This window comes from Triticum urartu, chromosome 4A (assembly GCF_056163025.1).
Source record: "Triticum urartu cultivar PI428250 chromosome 4A, HENAU_Tu73, whole genome shotgun sequence".
Lineage (NCBI taxonomy): Eukaryota > Viridiplantae > Streptophyta > Magnoliopsida > Poales > Poaceae > Triticum > Triticum urartu.
Window position 1 is genome coordinate 595,747,366 of NC_141876.1, and position 19,811 is coordinate 595,767,176.

General features: G+C 45.9%; 1 protein-coding gene across 1 annotated transcript; it reads right to left on the reverse strand.

Annotated features, from left to right (window-relative positions):
* Positions 1 to 7,931: 7,931 nt before the first annotated feature.
* Positions 7,932 to 11,185, reverse strand: LOC147977012 (uncharacterized). Its single transcript, XM_087519139.1, has 4 exons — positions 10,776 to 11,185; positions 9,363 to 10,259; positions 9,006 to 9,155; positions 7,932 to 8,596 (listed from the first exon to the last, which is right to left on the reverse strand). Exons 1-4 carry the CDS (start codon positions 10,803 to 10,805, stop codon positions 8,240 to 8,242), a joined length of 1,434 nt encoding a protein of 477 aa, XP_087375265.1. The 5' UTR covers positions 10,806 to 11,185; the 3' UTR covers positions 7,932 to 8,239.
* Between the last annotated feature and the right edge of the window lie 8,626 nt (positions 11,186 to 19,811).

Consider the following 19,811-nt stretch of genomic DNA (forward strand, 5'->3'; position numbering starts at 1 on the left):
TAAAATTTCCAGAAATTATCTTACATACTTGCTGAAAACAATATCAATGGCGGCTTGCAGCTAATGTATACCAACCATGTTTTCTTATGTACAAATTTGCCGTGGATGTATCCAGAAATTTGCCGTGGATGTATGCATGTCATGTGTTCTATTCTCTGTGATTTATGATGTTGTTGTATCCTGGTAGGGCATTTGGACTCTAGATCACATAGTGAATTATAAATGCTTAATCTATAGACACTTCTCTTGTGCAAGTGTAAATGTTAGATGTTAGATGCATCAATGTCGAATGTTTGGATGAAGCGGATGGAGCAAAAGAGCAGATATTCGTACAAATAATATGCACAGTGTATCCATGTTGATCTAATAGACCAGATCCTTCAATACTGTTGTAGTTTAACGATTACAGTATTTTGTACGGCCAAGGATAAAAATCCCCGCAGAAGCAAGAGCTTCATCACAAGCACGTGAAAAAAAGATTAAAGGGGCTAGCGCTCTGGATCGACCAATAAGGCAAGAACATATCTATAGTGTAGAGTTCTCTCAAAAAAAAAACAGTGTAGAGCAGGGATCTGACTCAGACCATCGATACGCTTAGGAAGCAAATTGTCCGGTTGTGCGAGAAATTTTGCCACGGTAGATAAATGGTTGCTGAGTGTTTTGCTCCGGCACATACAGCTTAATGTCAAGGGTGCGCCCAAGGGATCTGGTCCATTGGATGTCAAGGCTGATCATCAGAGATTAGGGGCTGTCCTCCTTTTCTAAAAATAGAAATCAGGATGTCAGGGGTGAGCGTTCCTCGAAGGGAGGCTGTTAGCTAAGCTACAAGAAGCTAGCCTAGATAGCTCTTTTTTCTTTGTGAATACGTAAAGCTTGCGTATCATTTCATTGATAGAAGAAATTAAGAACGAGTATAGAGGGTGGTAGAAGTCATGACACAAACGCAGGAGGCGTGAACATGGCTACCGGAGCAGAGGGACATAGGATGCTCAGCTCAAACAGAAAAGTAACACGGCTAATCTCGCCACCCTAGGACGCAGCCCAAACCAAACCAACAAGACGAACAACATCATCGAAATTACCAGCGAGGACACCGCGAGCATACAAGACGATGCCTTCATGAAGGGGAACGACGCCGGGGCACCATTGTCGTCCGATCCACAAAGCAGGACCTAGGGTTTCCCCTGATGCTCGAAGAGGGGCACAGAAAACGACCATGGCAGCGCCTCCAAGAAGGAAAAGGCACTCGCGGGTGTCTTCGCTGCCAGCATTGAAATTTCGAGCAAGGATTTCGCCCTGGCCGAGTCTGAGCAGTCCCAAGCTATCGGAGCAATAGTCGAGGAGGAGGAGGTCGAGTCGGAGGCCGAAGCTGCCATCGCAGGAAGGCATCGTGCGCTGCCGAAAGAATGAGCTAGTGAACATGCGGAAGGGCGGAAGGAGCACGAAGGTGGGCAGGGTTGGGCAGTCGGGCGGAAGAATGGAGGGATGCGACGCTGGTCGAAGACCCAAACAAGCTAAGATCTGGAGAGAAACGCAGATCCGAGCTGCTGGGACGCCCGGCGAGCCGAAGGAGCTGGAAGGGGTGCAGCTCCAGAGGCACACCGGAGTCGAAGCCGCACCGGGGTGGATATGGGCCAACCACAAACGCCCGTAGGGGGTGCTTGCGGAGCTACCGAGACACCGACAAGCCGAATGAGCCGGAAATAGACGCAACTCGAACGTGGGGAGCGCCGGATCTGGAGCCGCTCCGACCAACCATGGACACGAGAGGAGGGCACAGGTCCATGGCCGCCAGGGCCGAGGCCACACCTGCATGGTATGGGGAGGGCGAAGGGAGCTCGCAGGCATGCCACACACCCGATCAGCACGCTGCAGGAGGCAGCAGCCGCGGGCAACCACTGAGGACCACCGAGATGAACTGTCGCTCCGGAGCCATGGCCGCAACCCGCAGGGTGGAAGAGCGTCACCGCGGCGCCCCTAGGGCTGGCCAGCCCGACCACGAAGCCCCGACCCCATCCTCCCGGGATCCGGTGTCAGCAGCAGCAGGGGCGCTGGCGGCCGCCATGGATCTGGCGCAGAAGGTGGGGAGGGGGGAGGTCGCGCTGGTGAAGTCCAGGAGCAGCCGAAGCCCGACCGAAAGGGGGCGGGCGAGGGCCGGGGAGGGGGGATGAGCCGCCGGAGGCGCACCAACGTCGGTGCGCAGCGGAAGTCGACGGGAAAAGGGGGAGACGGCACAGCGCACGGAGCCAGGTCAGCCGAGGTGCTCGGCCGCCACCTTCCCGGGAGTCAGCGCGGCTTCGCCGGCCGCACCTCTGGTGGCGGCGAGGAGGTGGGGAGGGGGCCGCGGCAGCGCGGCTAGGTTTCCCACGCCTCTGTTGAACCCTGCCGCGACCCCGCGTAGCCTCCCCACCTCTGGCAGGAGGTAATATTCGATGATATATGCATGCATGCATTCACGTCATACGGAGGCCTCACGGCAATGTTTTGTTTGATATAGGGTACATACTTGTCATGTTTTTTTTAAACAGACTAATTACGTCCGTCCGGACAGTTCAAAAGGGAAACAACTACTATAGTTCGTATTACAACTCATAGCTTTGTATTATCACGCCCAACTTATACCTTATCCCATATCCTCCATTTCCACAGCTCACAAGATATATTGCTAGCCTGTAACTTACCTGATATGGTGGCTTTCTATGGAGGGTGGCAGCTTCGGCAGAGCAGCCAGAACAATATTTGATGATTGTTATCACATGTGCTGTAGAGCGCCCCCCCCCCCCCCCCCCCCAAAACCCTCATTGCCCTTTTCGATAAAGGGCACTTTTATTGATTCTTACTGTAGCATCAAGGGCCTACAAACACAATGAACACACCCAGCCTCTGCGCAGTTAGGATGCACACAACCACCACACGCACACAAAATGTCACGCCGGCAGTGAGCAAAGTCATACAAGACCGAAGCTATGCCTGGGTAGAAGAAATAAATCAAAAGCGATCAAACCAACGATCGACGAAATACGGAAACAACCATCGCATGACTACATAAGGACTATGATAAAGGTTTCTTCAATAGCAATGCCTTTAGGAAGGGAATGTCGCATAAATGCCGTCAACACCGGATCTTACAACTGAAGGTAGATCATGGGTTTTCACCCTGAAGACCAAGTCCGAGAAAACTACATGCATTTCCTTCAAAAAGGTAAACCACCATTGCCAGGTATAACCAAGTAGGTCAAACCTAGGGCTTTCACCCCGGTGCTTTGGACTAGGTACTTGAGAAGCACCACCAAATCAAAGACATGATGTATTGTCACCTCCATTTCCGTGATCTCACCAAAGAAGAAATGTAATAGAGCCGCAAAAATCCAAATTACGGATGCTCAAGCAACCCGACATGACTATGGCAAATCTGCACTAACAACCAAAATCAATGAACGCCGACCATTGATGTGTCGTCCACACCGGCAATGCAGCATCATCCGTGTGTCCGAGTGGAGTAACGCCTCATGGGAACATAGATGCATGTCACACACAAACCTGCAAATCACATGATTCAAACCACCAGTGTAGAACCTTTAGATCTTCACACATCCAGCTGTATGCATGTCATCAGTCTGTTGCATCGCTTCCACGGCCCTCCAAAGCCATAGAGGACAGGGCACTTCGCAACTCTCGTTTCGATCATCGTATTAGTTGTCGCCAGACCACGGAATACCACACGATAATGGCAATCCGTCTAGCCGCTCCAGACTGAAACTAGGGCAGCAGTAGCCCTGACCCATGAATCGGTTCAACCCTGCATCCACCAACGGAACATCGCAACCAACCACGTGGTTTCTCGGAGAAGCTTTGCTCGATTTGGAACCCTCACAACAAGCCAGCCACGTAACAAGTGGCAGCACAAATAGATCATGAAGGAGACGAGACAAATCAGGAGGAGGTTTTATGGAGAAAGAGACAGGAAGGGATGCAGTCATAGAGGGAAGGCCCGCCGCCGCTGACAGGTCCGCCGTGGAGGCCACAACTGACGACGGTGATGAGGAATGGTTAAGGAGGCGGTCGAGGTTGGCGGCGGCGGGGCTTCCTTGGGAGTCGGAAAGACTAACCCAGGAGGTGGCTCTCGTATCATGCCCTACAAACTAAGAAATACGCCCCCACCACCTATTGCCCCATAGAACTGAATTGTGTTGTTCATGCATTAGATGGCCTAGCTAAGTTTTCTACTCCTATTGCTTGGATGGAAAATCCTAGACGTTCTATATTAATCATGTGCTTGTAAAGGATGTAACTTTGATCACCAGTGAATAAAGGGAAAGTTGGATGTCAAAAAAATAGTGATCACATGCAAAACAAAAAGGTAGTTGTGATCTACGGTTGCCCCGGCAAGACAATGGACACCCTTTCCTCCCAACTATCGCTTTTAACGATGGACAAGGCAAGGACCAACGCTTCGGCTAGGTTGTGGCAGGGTTAAAAAATTATAGGGTTTGGTCTCTAAGAGGCATTGCTTTGTTTGTTATAGGGTACTAAACTAGTCATGCCCATTTTGAACTTACCAAATTACGTTGGGATAGTTCGAAAGGGAAACAATTGTTCTATACATCTTGATCCTCCAGCTCCCTCTTTGACTGCCGGTGGATGTAGAAAGAAGAAGACTTTTACACCCCCAATAACATGGATTTATTTTCAATTTCAATAAGAGTGTTTTTGTAAGGGTCCGAACTACTTAATATGTGGCCTTTGAACTTCTCAGAAAAAGCAATATATTTCAATATCAATAAGGGTGCTGTTGGAATATTTTTGAAATTTCCATAAATTATATAGTGCATACAAATATTTCCATGTATGTGTGTGTTCAAGTATATTTGAATAACATTAAATATCATGGTAGATATTTCTAAACCATTCACTCTGACAAATACCTGAATGACGCGACTATTTGCAGAATGTTCTTTTATGTGCATAACGTTCCAACCAACCAGTCTATAGTCTATACCCACACATAATGAAATAACAAATATCTGGTGCGTCATCATCCAAGTCTAGTTGTGTGACAAGTAGCTCAATGCCACTAGTAGATTGTGAGTTCCGGTCAATCTTATCAAGCACTTAATCAAGACCATCAAAGCGTGAATGAGAAACATAACAGCCAACCATGAATTCAGTCTTCTTGATTGGTGCAAGGTGAATGCATCTAGATACCCTATGTTGGTAAACATGGTAGGCCAGTTCTTAACTATACTAGCTAGCTTCATGTCATCAGAATCAGCTTTCAGCACCATTGGAAGGGTTTAGATGACTTTAGGAGTTCTCTAAACCCGTGTATTATTGAGGGTTTGGTATGTGTTGCAAGTTATATTAAGGGTGCTGCTACGTCTTGAGCTTGCGTTGGTTTTCCCCGAAAAGGAAGGGATGATGCAACAGAGTAGCGTAAGTATTTCCCTCAGTTTTTGAGAACCAAGGTATCAATCCAGTAGGAGGCCATACTCAAGTCCCTCGTACCTGCACAAAACGATAGCTACTCGCAACCAGCGCGATTAGGGGTTGTCAATCCCTTCACGGTCACTTACGAGAGTGAGATCTGATGGATATAATATTTTTGGTATTTTTGGTATAAAGATGCAAAGTAGAAAGTAAAGGCAAAGTAAAAAGCAAAGCAAGATTAAAGTGATGGAGATTGATATGATGAGAATAGACCCGGGGGCCATAGGTTTCACTAGTGGCTTCTCTCAAGAGCATAAGTATTCTACGGTGGGTGAACAAATTACTCTTGAGCAATTGACAGAATTGAGCATAGTTATGAGAATATCTAGGCATGATCATGTATATAGGCATCACGTCCGTGACAAGTAGACCGAAATGATTCTGCATCTACTACTATTACTCCACTCATCGACCGCTATCCAGCATGCATCTAGAGTATTAAGTTAAAACAGAGTAACGCCTTAAGCAAGATGACATGATGTAGAGAGATAAATTCATGCAATATGAAATAAAACCCATCTTGTTATCCTCGATGACAACGATGCAATACGTGCCTTGCTGCCCCTTCTGTCACTGGGAAAGGACACCGCAAGATCGAACCCAAAGCTAAGCACTTCTCCCATGGCAAGTGTTGGGGAACATAGTAATTTCAAAATAATTCCTACGCACACGCAAGATCATGGTGATGCATAGCAACGAGAGGGGAGAGTGTTGTCTACGTACCCTCGTAGACCGTTCGCGGAAGCGTTATATCAACGCGGTTGATGTAGTCGTACGTCTTCACGTCCGACCGATCCAAGAACCGAAAGCATGGCACCTCTGAGTTCTGCACACGTTCGGCTCGGTGACGTCCTCGCCTTCTCGATCCAGCAAGTGGGGCGAAGTAGTAGATGAGTTCCGGCAGCACGACGGCGTGGTGACGGTGTTTGGTGAAGAACAATCTCCGCAGGGCTTCGCCTAAGCACTACGAAAACTATGACGGAGGATAAACTAGAGGGGACGGGGTTGCCGGCACACGGCTTGGGTTTCTTGATGTGTCTTTGGTGCTAGCCCTACCCCTCTATTTATATGTTGAGCCCTGGGGTCAAAACTTGGAGTAAAGGCCTCCTCAAAGTCGGTTTCACCCGAAAGGCAAGAGTCCTTCTCGGACTCCAGGGCTAGATGCCAGGGTTCCCGGCGTCTACCCCCTAGACACCAGGGTTCCTAGCGTCTAGCCTCTGGTCTCCGCAAAACTTCCTTTTGCACTTTCCAAAAGCCTCGTGGGCTTTCCCCTTTGGCCCAGATAAAGTGTTCTCGTGCCCAAACATTTCGGGAAACATCCGGAACCCCTTCCGGTGAATTCCGGAACCCTTCCGGAGATCAAACACTACTATCCCATATATCAAATTTTATCTCCGGACCATTCCGGAGTTCCTCGTCATGTCCGTGATCTCATCTCGGACTCCGAACAACATTCGATCATCAACATACATAACTCATATAGTATTATATCGTCAACGAATGTTAAGCATGCGGACCCTACGGGTTCGAGAACTATGTAGACATGACCGAGACACCTCTCTTGTCAATAACCAATAGCGGGACTTAGATGCCCATATTGGCTCCTACATATTCTACGAAGATCTTTATCGGTCAGACCGCATAACTACATACGTTGTTCCTTTTGTCATCGGTATGTTACTTGCCCGAGATTCGATCGTCGGTATCTCAATACCTAGTTCAATCTCGTTACCGGCAAGTCTCATTACTCGTTCCGTAATACATCAATCCGCAACTAACTCATTAGTTGCAATGCTTGCAAGGCTTATAGTGATGTGCATTACCTCCGTGCTAGATCCCTCTAGCCACCGCCGGCTTCACCAACGCCAATGTCGTGCAGCGCTCGAGCACCACCCATCTCCTTCGCCATCCCACAGCCCCCCCCCCCCCCCCCCCCCCCGGAACTCCCAGCCGCCACCTAGCGGCGTCAAGAGGGGTAGATGAACGGGTTGGGCTAGGTTTTATTCATCGCCTGCTTAGTTGCCTGTCTTTGGAAAACGAATCGCTACATACCTATGGCCCAAACATTTTCTTACTTGCCCTGACAACCTTAGGGCTTTGAGCATGCCAAAAAAAAGAACTTCAAGGCTTTCACACTGCTGCCAATCATAGAAAAGTGTTCGAGTTAACATAGAAAACGTTACAAATGACCCACCCTTACAGACTTACAGTGTAAATAACATAATTATAAGGCATGTAGACAACATGCTTATTCATTGAAAACTATTTGGATAAGTTGCATATTATAGAGAAGATGTGTGCTACTCCCTCCATCCCACAATGGAACACGCTTTCGCAAGGTATGTCCTCCGTCCCACAAAGTAAGACATTTTTGCATAGCTTGCAAAAATGTCTTACTTTGTGGGATGAAGGGAGTAGTTGAGAACCAAGTATATACAACAGTATAGCGCAGGCATCACAAGTTCAGGATTAATGGTTTTCCCAGCATGCAAGCAACCAACCAAAAGAAAGAAAGAATATAGCTTAGCTAGCACCAGAAGTTCAACTTGAACATGAACTTGCATGCATGCTGTGCTTCTCACGAAATGAAACCCAGCCTTAGTTCCTAGCACATACCAATCTCTCACTCTCACTGAATTCATTACACAGGCCCATATCCAACTGTCTGACTGAACACCCAAAACGATACAGGTCATACAGACAACTCAGTCCTTGCAGCTTAAACAACAAAGATGATCCGAAGAAAACAGGATCATTCATGGAAGATCACTCGGGGCAAGGGTTTGCCGTCTGTGATTCGCCTCACCACCATTTCTTGATCAGCCTCACTCTTTGGAAATAAAGACTCTCTTGTGAGGGCGACACAATCCCACACGCACTCTATGTCTCCTTTCAGGACAATCGTCTGCAAGTTGGGGGCTCGCTCCAGCAAGGCCCTTATAAATGTAAACTGCTGTTCCAGCGGCCTGAAGCCAGAGATCTGGAGCTCCTTCAGTAGCCAGTTCTTGGAGCTGTGCGAGTCCATCTCCCACTCAGGATTTTTTCTATCGGCGAATAGCAACTTTCTGTTATAATTTTCGTCCCAACCGCATGTGTCATGGTCCAATACCTAGATTGCATGAGGAAAACATACGAATATAGTTGACTTTCCTGGAATTGAAAAAACAAATCCCTTTTCATTTGCGATAAAACAAGTTGCTCTAAATGTACAGAATAAAGGGATTTGGGGGGGGGGGGGGGGGGGCTAAAAGAAAGGGACCTTTCATTTCAATTTACAAAGATGAAAGGTGAAGATGTGTTCATAAGTTGTGTAGAGTGAGAGAAGCTTACAAAGCATTATTTTAGAAGGGGGGGGGGGGGCTAAAAGAAAGGGACCTTTCATTTCAATTTACAAAGATGAAAGGTGAAGATGTGTTCATAAGTTGTGTAGAGTGAGAGAAGCTTACAAAGCATTATTTTAGAAGGGTAATAAGAAACATACTTCAACTGGAATACTAGACTGGAACTGCACAAGTTACCTCAATACATAATATTTCAATGGAGGGTGCCGCCACAAGAAAGGCTGTCGTCCATATAATGTCAAATTCAACAAAGATACCACACACAGACAGCTTCCTTAGCTTGTTGAATGCGGTGCAGAGTTGCTTCATTTCAGGTTGCATCCAAAGCTGACCACAAGATAAAAACAAAATAAGAAGAAACAGTTTAAAAGCATCTATAGAAAACAGTACATGTATGGAGGTTCTTGAATTATTTACAGCTCTATTTGTACTCTATCATGCAAAAACTCATCCATGGTATATCCCGGATAAATATGACCACACAGAAAATACAGAGGCGTGACAAATGTAGTGAATACAAAAAAAAAGTGGTACTTTTTCTCCTTGGAAGTCCAATGTCAGAGTATGTATGCTTGTGGTTCCATGTAGAACCTCACTTAATTTAAATGGTACATGCTTTAGTGTTAACGCAGATGAGAGTTCTAATTCCCCAAGAGATGGGACATAACACAACAGCAAGGGGCTATATTCAGACAACCAATGATACCATGTGAGCTTCTCCAGCTTTGGAAGGCAGACCAACTCAAGCATCTCAAAGCGACAGAAGTGGATTTCTAAAACACTGAGTTTTGAATTTGGTGCATCTATCTTACAGAGAGTGTGACGGCCAGTATCACAGTAAATGAGGAATAGATGCTTCAGTTCCTTGCAGCTGTCAAACAGGACACGATTGATGTCCAGTTCACTGAAGCATACATTGTACAGAGAGAGCTTTGTGAGGCAATGGAGCACACTAGGGTAGGCAGTGAAAAACCCATATATATCCTGCGCTCGCTGAAGCATATACTCTTCATTACGGTCAAGAGCATCTGTCTCGTCATGAATGGTGAGATCCAAATCTTTTAACAAACCACAATCGACTGCGTCACCCACCAGTGGGCCAAGGTCAGACAAGAAAGTATTGATCAAGTAGATCACAAGGTCCAGCCTCGTGGTGGTGGATCCTCTATGAGGCTTAGACAATAAACTCCTGGTTGCTTTGGTTAGAGCCACCATAGCTTCCTGCATGTCATTTGCCTCAATCGGGTCTGAGCGTGGAGCAGGTAGGAAACAGCTGACATCAATGTTGAGCTCAGGCAGCAGCCAGGGCAGCTGCCTCCACCGTGTTGACAGTGAACTTGTTCGTGCGGCCGTGCTTATGTCGACTTTCCGCAGGATAGACAGTAAAACATCATCTGGCAGCACGCTCAACCTATCTTCCTCCTCTGGTTTCTGCATACAGAAATATGGATCAGGTTACTTTGTTGCCGATTAACCAAATTCAGAGACTCGAAATAGTTAACAGATATAAGAACAAACAGTAGTACCAAGCCATATAGTGACAAGAACTACGAATGTGCGTCTACGTGAGACCCAAATTAGCACAAAGTTATCCCAAAGCCCACAAAGGCATGAATTTCCACCTCATATGAGCAACCCCAAAAAATCCAATCTCACTACTCCCAGTCAGTGTCACTCCCATTCCAACACACCAAACCCGCAGGTCCTTACGGTGCTCAATGACATCCTAGTTGGGAGCAAGGTTCGAGGAAATGCGGCCGACAATGCGACACCGGTCAAATACCCCAGATCTGTTCCGATTACAATCACCACTTGTTCATTTCCCTTGGATTCCTAATGCGATGTCAGCACGCTCTTGCCAAGAAAGTACAATCACTTGGTCATCCACCGAATCTACCGGCGGTACAAGAATAAGAACGGCAACACGAAAGGCTATGGGATTCTCACCGTCGCCTTCTTCGCCATGGGGGAATCCATCCCCTCGGTCCCTCGCCAAGGCGTGGCGGCTCGACTCCACGGCTGCAGATCCTGATCTTGGCGCAAACTTTCCCGGCCGGAGGGGGCCCCGGCGTCGCTCCTCGAGCGCCCAGCAAAGGCTCAGGAGGCCCCGGCCCCAGAGCACCAGCGGAGACGGCTCCCAGCACCGACGGCGGCCTACAGTAGACGCCACGTACCCCTCCCCTACCCGCCACGGTGGACAGTGGTGATGGCGGCGCAGAGAAGTCCTCCGGCTCCGGCGCGACTGCTCTCTCCCAGCGGCGGTCGATTGGGAGATTTTACGGGAGGAAGAAAAGCTCGATGCCTCGATCCCAAACTGCGAGAGAGAAGACGGGGCTTGTCCTTTCGTGACAATTTCCATTTTACTCACTTCCTTTTTTTTTGTCCATTAAAAAAATTTATTCACTTTCTGTTGTTTTGGGATAAGTCACATTTTGTACCATCTAAATATTCTTTTTTTTTCAAGTGCCCTTGCATCATCTAAAATGACTAACAAAATATGAAGTAGAGTATATGCTATGAAAAGTATACTACTCTGTACTGGATTGTATTTGAAAGAGGTTCTTATGATATAATTTTTCAGGCAAGAGATGACTCGGGCGGCGCCTCTAACACCATCCACCGCTTCTCCTCCCCTCGCCGTCGCCAATGGCTCCACCGGGCGAAGCCTGCGCGGATCCGGCGGCGGCGAGGGTCTCTTTTTCCCGACGGCTCGCTGGCAAGGGGGAGCTTGCGGCGGCGGCCGGCGAATGGCTGCCGGCGTGCGGTGACTCGCATCAGCTGCGGGCGGCGAGTGGGGGCGCCGGGGCAGCGGCCTGGTTCCGGGCTCTTGCGTGACCTGGGCGTGGATAGCTTGCGTGGATGGCGTGTATGCGCGTGATGATCCAGATGTGTGCGTGGAGCGTAGGTCGACGGCCGGCGGCTGGCGCTCGTCGGGCACGACTGGTTGTGTTCCCCGGGGCGCGAGGTGTGGTGTGGGTCGAAGGTCTGCTCCTGCCCAACGGCTTCCTTCGAGCAGCTTAGATTTGGATCTCTCTGATCTGGGTGTTGCTCGTTTGCATTGCGGTGCTGGTTTCTATGGCGGTAGTGGTCGGCGGCTATGGCCAGGGGTGGTGCGTATCTGGGCGCGTTGGATCGTGGGATCCTGCCACACAAAGGAGGCTAGCCTCGGCAGGTGTGATGGTTGGTGGGCGGCGGTCGGTGGTGGTAGAGGTGGTCGACATGTCCCGGGGAGAAATCCTTGCTCCGTTTGCATTGGAGCCGGCGATGGCGGCGCCCGCGGGTGTTGTGCCCTTTCTTGGAAGCGTCGTCATGGAGGTGTGCTCCTCCTCTCCATGGCTTGGGCTTCAGAACGAAACCTCAGATCTGCTAGATCGGGCGATGAAGGCGTCTTCGTGTCTCTCTCCTCCTTGGGGGCATCGTCTTGGAGTCGGCTACGACTGGAAGACCGGTGGATGGCGGCATCTTCGCCGCGTGGTTAGCGGAGGCGGGGCGCTGGTTTCTGTTCTGGCAACGATGATGGCGTCGAGTGGAGCTTCGGTCGCGGCATGTCCAAGATGCCACTGTTGGGGAACATAGTAATTTCAAAAAATTTCCTACGCACACGCAAGATCATGGTGATGCATAGCAACAAGAGGGGAGAGTGTTGTCTACGTACCCTCGTAGACCGTTCGCGGAAGCGTTCTATCAACACGGTTGATGTAGTCGTACGTCTTCACGTCCGACCGATCCAAGTACCGAAAGCACGGCACCTCCAAGTTCTGCACACATTCGGCTCGGTGACGTCCTCGCCTTCTCGATCCAGCAAGAGGGGCGAAGTAGTAGATGAGTTCCGGCAGCACGACGGTGTGGTGACGGTGTTTGGTGAAGAAGAATCTCCGCAGGGCTTTGCCTAAGCACTACGAAAACTATGACGGAGGATAAACTAGAGGGGACGGGGTTGCCGGCACATGGCTTGGGGTTTCTTGATGTGTCTTTGGTGCTAGCCCTACCCCTCTATTTATATGTTGAGCCCTGGGGTCGAAACTTGGAGTAAAAGCCTCCTTAAAGTCGGTTTCACCCGAAAGGCAAGAGTCCTTCTCGGACTCCAGGGCTAGATGCCAGGGTTCCCGGCGTCTACCCCCTAGACGCCAGGGTTCCTGGCGTCTAGCCTCTGGTCTCCGCAAAACTTCCTTTTGCACTTTCCAAAAGCCTCGTGGGCTTTCCCCTTTGGCCCAGATAAAGTGTTCTCGTGCCCAAACATTTCGGGAAACATCCGGAACCCCTTCCGGTGAATTCCGGAACCCTTCCGGAGATCAAACACTACTATCCCATATATCAAACTTTATCTCCGGACCATTCCGGAGTTCCTCGTCATGTCCATGATCTCATCTCGGACTTCGAACAACATTCGATCATCAACATACATAACTCATATAGTACTATATCGTCAACGCACGTTAACCGTGCGGACCCTACGGGTTCGAGAACTATGTAGACATGACCGAGACACCTCTCTTGTCAATAACCAATAACGGGACTTAGATGCCCATATTGGCTCCTACATATTCTACGAAGATCTTTATCGGTCAGACTGCATAACTACATACATTGTTCCCTTTGTCATCGGTATGTTATTTGCCCGAGATTCGATCGTCGGTATCTCAATACCTAGTTCAATCTCGTTACCGGCAAGTCTCGTTACTCGTTCCGTAATACATCATCCCGAAACTAACTCATTAGTTGCAATGCTTGCAAGGCTTATAGTGATGTGCATTAACGAGTGGGCCCAGAGATACCTCTCCGACAATCGGAGTGACAAATCCTAATCTCGAAATATGACAAGCCAACAAGTACCTTTGGAGACACCTGTAGAGCACCTTTATAATCACCCAGTTACATTGTGACGTTTGGTAGCACACAAAGTGTTCCTCCGGTAAACGGGAGTTGCATAATCTCATAGTCATAGGAACATGTATAAGTCATGAAAAAAGCAATAGCAACAAACTAAACGATCAAGTGCTATGCTAACGGAATGGGTCAAGTCAATCACATCATTCTCCTAATGATGTGATCCCGTTAATCAAATGATAACTCATGTCTATGGTTAGGAACCATAACCATCTTTGATCAACGAGCTAGTCAAGTAGAGGCATACTAGTGACACTCTGTTTGTCTATTTATTCACACATGTATTATGTTTCTGGTTAATACAATTCTAGCATGAACAATAACATTTATCATGATATAAGGAAATAAATAATAACTTTATTATTGCCTCTAGGGCATATTTTATTCAGCAAGAACTACCAATCTAGTTGGCCAAACCAAACGGATAATTCAAAGAGACTTGCGAAGATAACCAATCATACATAAAAGAATTCAGAGAAGATTCAAATATTATTCATAGATAGACTTGATCATAAACCCACAATTCATCGGTCTCAACAAACACACCGCAAAAAGAAGATTACATCGAATAGATCTCCACAAGAGAGGGGGAGAACTTTGTATTGAGATCCAAAGGGAGAGAATAAGCCATCTAGCTACTAACTATGGACCCGAAGGTCTGAGGTAAACTACTCATACTTCATCGGAGGGGCTAGGATGATGTAGAAGCCCTCTGTGATGATGGCCCTCTTCCTGCGGAGCTCCGGAACAGGCCCCAAGATGAGATCTCGTGGATACAGAAAGTTGCGGCGGTGGAATTAGGTTTTTGGCTCGTGTTCTGATCATTCGGGGGTACATAGGTATATATAGGAGGAAGGAGTACGTCGGTGGAGCACCGAGGGGCCCACGAGGTAGGGGGGCGCGCCCTAGGGGGGGCGCCCCCCACCCTCGTGACCTCCTCTTTGACTCCTTGGAGTAGGGTCCAAGTCTCCTGGATCACGTTCGGTGAGAAAATCACGTTCCCGAAGGTTTTATTCCGTTTGGACTCCGTTTGATATTCTGTTTCTCCGAAACACTGAAATAGGCAAAAAACAGCAATTCTGGGCTGGGCCTCCGGTTAATAGGTTAGTCTCAAAAATAATATAAAATTGGAAAATAAAGCCCAACATAGTCCAAAACAGTAGATAATATAGCATGGAGCAATCAAAACTTATAGATACGTTGGAGACGTATTAGGCATCCCCAAGCTTAATTCCTGCTCGTCCTCGAGTAGGTAAATGATAAAAAGAGAATTTTTGATGTGGAGTGCTACTTGGCATAATTTCAATGCAAATCTTCTTAATTGTGATATGAATATTCAGATTCGAAAGATTCAAGACAAAAGTTTATATTGACATAAAAATAATAATACTTCAAACATACTAACAAAGCAATTATGTCTTCTCAAAATATCATGGCCAAAGAAAGTTATCCCTACAAAATCATATAGTCTGGCTATGCTTTATCTTCACCACACAAAATATTTAAATCATGCACAACCCCGATGACAAGCCAAGCAATTGTTTCATACTCTAACTTTTTCAAAACTTTTTCAATCTTCACGCAATACATGAGCGTGAGTCATGGATATAGCACTATAGGTGGAATAGAATGGTGGTTGTGGAGAAGACAAAAAGGAGAAGATAGTCTCACATCAACTAGGCGTTTCAACGGGCTATGGAGATGCCCATCAATAGATATCAGTGTGAGTGAGTAGGGATTGCCATGCAACGGATGCACTAGAGCTATAAATGTATGAAAGCTCAATAAAAGAAACTAGTGGGTGTGCATCCAACTTGCTTGCTCACGAAGACCTAGGGCACTTGAGGAGGCCCATCATTGGAATATACAAGCCAAGTTCTATAATGTAAAATTCCCACTAGTATATGAAAGTGATAACATGAGAGACTCTCTACTATGAAGATCATGGTGCTACTTTGAAGCACAAGTGTGGTAAAAGGATAGTAGCATTGCCCCTTTTTATTTATTTTCTCCCATTTTTTGGGGGCTTCTTTTTTTTCGTCTTTCTCTTTTTTGGGACAATGCTTTATTAAATGATGATCATCACACTTTTATTTATTTACAACTCAATTCTAAAACAAGGTATGACTCTATATGGATGCCTCTGGCGGTGTACCGGGATATGCAATGAATCAAGAGTGACAAGTATGAAGAAATTATGAACGGTGGCTTTGCCACAAATACTATGTCAACTACATGATCATGCTAAGCAATATGACAATGATGAATGTGTCATGATGAACTAGATGGTGGAAATTTGTATGGCAATATATCTCGGAATGGCTATGGAAATGCCATAATAGGTAGGTATGGTGGCTGTTTTGAGGAAGGTATATGGTAGGTGTATGATACCGGCGAAAGGTGCGCGGTATTAGAGAGGCTAGCAAAGGTGGAAGGATGAGGGTGCGTATGATCCATGGACTCAACATTAGTCATAAAGAACTCATATACTTATTGCAAAAATCTAGAAGTTATCAAAGCAAAGTATTACGCGCATGCTCCTAGGGGGATAGATTGGTAGGAAAAGACCATCGCTCGTCCCCGACCGCCACTCATAAGGAAGACAATCAATAAATAAGTCATGCTCCGACTTCATCACATAACGGTTCACCATACGTGCATGCTACGGGAATCACAAACTTTAACACATGTATTCTTTAAATTCACAACTACTCAACTAGCATGACTTTAATATTATCACCTCCATAACTCAAAAAAATTATCATGCTTCAATCTTTTCTTAGTATTCAACACACTCAAAAGAAAGTTTCACAAATCTTGAATACCAAGCATATTATTATTAAGCAAATTACCATGCTATTAAGAGACTCTCAAAATAATTTAAGTGAAGCATGAGAGATCAATAGTTTCTTTAAAACAAATCCACCACCGTGCTCTAAAAGATCTAAGTGAAGCACATAGAGAAAAATTATAACGCTCAAAAGATATAAGTGAAGCACATAGAGCAAAACTACATAGCTCAAAAGGTATAAGTGAAGCACATGGAACAAAACTACTTATCTCAAAAGATATAAGTGAAGCACATAGAGTATTCTATCAAATTTTAATTCATGTATGGCTCTCTCAAAAGGTGTGTACAGCAAGGATGATTGTGGCATACTTAAGACACAAAGACACAAATAATACAAGACGCTCCAAGCAAAACACATATCATGTTGGTGAATAAAAATATAGCTCCAAGTAAATTACCGATGGAAGTGGACGAAAGAGGGGATGCCTTCCGGGGCATCCCCAAGATTTGACTTTTTGGTGTCCTTGGATTATCTTGGGGGTGCCATGGGCATCCCCAAGCTTAGGCTCTTGCCACTCCTTGTTCCATAATCCATCAAAAGAATTCACCCAAAACTTGAAAACTTCACAACACAAAACTCAAAATAGAAAACTCGTGAGCTCCGTTAGCGAAAGAAAACAAAAGACCACTTCAAGGTACTGTAATGAACTCATTATTTATTTATATTGGTGTTAAACCTACTGTATTCCAACTTCTCTATGGATTATAAACTATTTTACGAGCCATAGATTCATCAAAATAAGCAAACAACACACGAAAAACAGAATCTGTCAAAAACAGAACAGTCTGTAGTAATCGGTAGCTAGCGCAAGATCTGGAACCCCCAAAATTCTAAAATAAATTGATGGACGTGAGGAATTTATCTATTAATCATCTGCAAAAAGAATTAACTAAATAGAACTCTTCAAATAAAAATGACAGCAGTTCCCGTGAGCGCTAAAGTTTCTGTTTTTTACAGCAAGTTCAACAAGACTTTCCCCAAGTCTTCCCAACGGTTCTACTTGGCACAAACACTAATTAAACACAAAAAACACAACCAAAACAGAGGCTAAATAATTTATTTATTACTAAGCAGGAGCAAAAAGCAAGGAATAAAAATAAAATTGGGTTGCCTCCCAACAAGCCCTATCGTTTAACGCCCCTAGCTAGGCATAAAAGCGAGGATAGATCTAGGTTGTGCCGTAGTAATAAGATAGATCGGTGACGCTCATTTCATATTCTCTACGTTCAGCAGCAAGTTTTCTTTGAGACAAGCAAAAGTAATCAAAAGGGCTAAATTTAATAGGACAGAAGTCCCCAAGATCAATTTTAGGAGGTATAGGTTCCTCTTTCGGCCCTTCGTATTGTACAACCAATTCATCATTATAAGCATTCTTTTGACAGAACTTTGTGAGTCTAGGCTCAAGAGAGTATCCTAGCACTTTTTTCTGAGGTTTTCATTAAAAGCAACATAGTCAGGAGATTGAAAGCGCATAATTTCTTCTTGATCAAAGAGGATAGATTCTATGGGAGGACGACCAGCGTCCATCCTATAGTGCGCAAAGATTTCTTTGGCTTCTTTTATTATAAATCTGAATTCATGAGCCAAAAATATAGTAGCGGCACGCTTAATAGAGGAATGCTCGATATTAGAAAATTCTAGGAAAACTCTTTGTATAGATGGGTGCATATGCATAAATTGCCTTTCAAGTTCAACGATAAGCATGGCAATAGCGTCCGCAAGACTACTAGTTCTATGGAGAATAGAACCGCCCATAGAGGGCAAAGCACCGGCACAAGTAAATAAATATTGAATAACTCCTTTTCCAATAATATTACCACTACCGATTCGAAATCTTTTTGTATGGTAGGTAGGGGGTTCTTCAGCAGGAGCATCAGAATTTTCCATGATATTGTTATCGCCCATATTGGCGATAACTTCCTCAATTTCAGACATAACGACAAGCAAGCAAACTAGCACACGAGCAAACAAGAGGCAAGCGGAAAGGAGACGGAGGATAGAGAGAGAGAGGGCGAATAAAACGGCAAGGGTGAAGTGGGGGAGAGGAAAACGAGAGGCAAATGGCAAATAATGTAATGCGAGAGATAGGGATTGTGATGGGTACTTGGTATGTTGACTTTTTGCGTAGACTCCCCGGCAACGGCGCCAGAAATCCTTCTTGCTACGTCTTGAGCTTGCGTTGGTTTTCCCCGAAGAGGAAGGGATGGTGTAGCAGAGTAGCATAAGTATTTTCCTCAGTTTATGAGAACCAAGGTATCAATCCAGTAGGAGGCCACGCTCAAGTCCCTCGTACCTGCACAAAATGGTAGCTACTCGCAACCAACGCGATTAGGGGTTGTCAATCCCTTCACGGTCACTTACAAGAGTGAGATCTGATAGATATAATATTTTTGGTATTTTTGGTATAAAGATGCAAAGTAAAAAGTAAAGGCAAAGTAAAAAAGCAAAGCAAAGCAAGATTAAAGTGATGGAGATTGATATGATGAGAATAGACCCGGGGGCCATAGGTTTCACTAGTGGCTTCTCTCAAGAGCATAATTAGTCTACGGTGGGTGAACAAATTACTGTTGAGCAATTGACAGAATTGAGCATAGTTATGAGAATATCTAGGCATGATACATAGGCATCACGTCCGTGACAAGTAGACCGAAACGATTCTGCATCTACTACTATTACTCCACTCATCGACCGCTATCCAGCATGCATCTAGAGTATTAAGTTAAAAATAGAGTAACGCCTTGAGCAAGATGACATGATGTAGAGAGATAAATTCATGCAATATGAAATAAACCCCATCTTGTTATCCTCGATGGCAACGATGCAATACGTGCCTTGCTGCCCCTTCTATCACTGGGAAAGGACACCGCAAGATCGAACCCAAAGCTAAGCACTTCTCCCATGGCAAGAACTACCAATCTAGTTGGCCAAACCAAACGGATAATTCGAAGAGACTTGCAAAGATAACCAATCATACATAAAAGAATTCAGAGAAGATTCACATATTATTCATAGATAGACTTGATCATAAACCCACAATTCATCGGTCTCAACAAACACACCACAAAAAGAAGATTACATCGAATAGATCTCCACAAGAGAGGGGGGGAACTTTGTATTGAGATCCAAAAAGAGAGAAGAAGCCATCTAGCTACTAACTATGGACCCGAAGATCTGAGGTAAACTACTCACACTTCATCGGAGGGGCTAGGATGATGTAGAAGCCCTCCGTGATGACGGCCCTCTT

Coding starts and splice junctions, on each gene's coding strand:
- LOC147977012 (XM_087519139.1), bottom strand. CDS start 10,805: ATGGATTCCCCCATGGCGAAGAAGGCGACG. Junction 10,260..10,775: donor CCATGGCGAAGAAGGCGACG/GTGAGAATCCCA, acceptor TTCTGTATGCAG/AAACCAGAGGAGGAAGATAG. Junction 8,597..9,005: donor TTGAAATATTATGTATTGAG/GTAACTTGTGCA, acceptor CATGCAATCTAG/GTATTGGACCATGACACATG.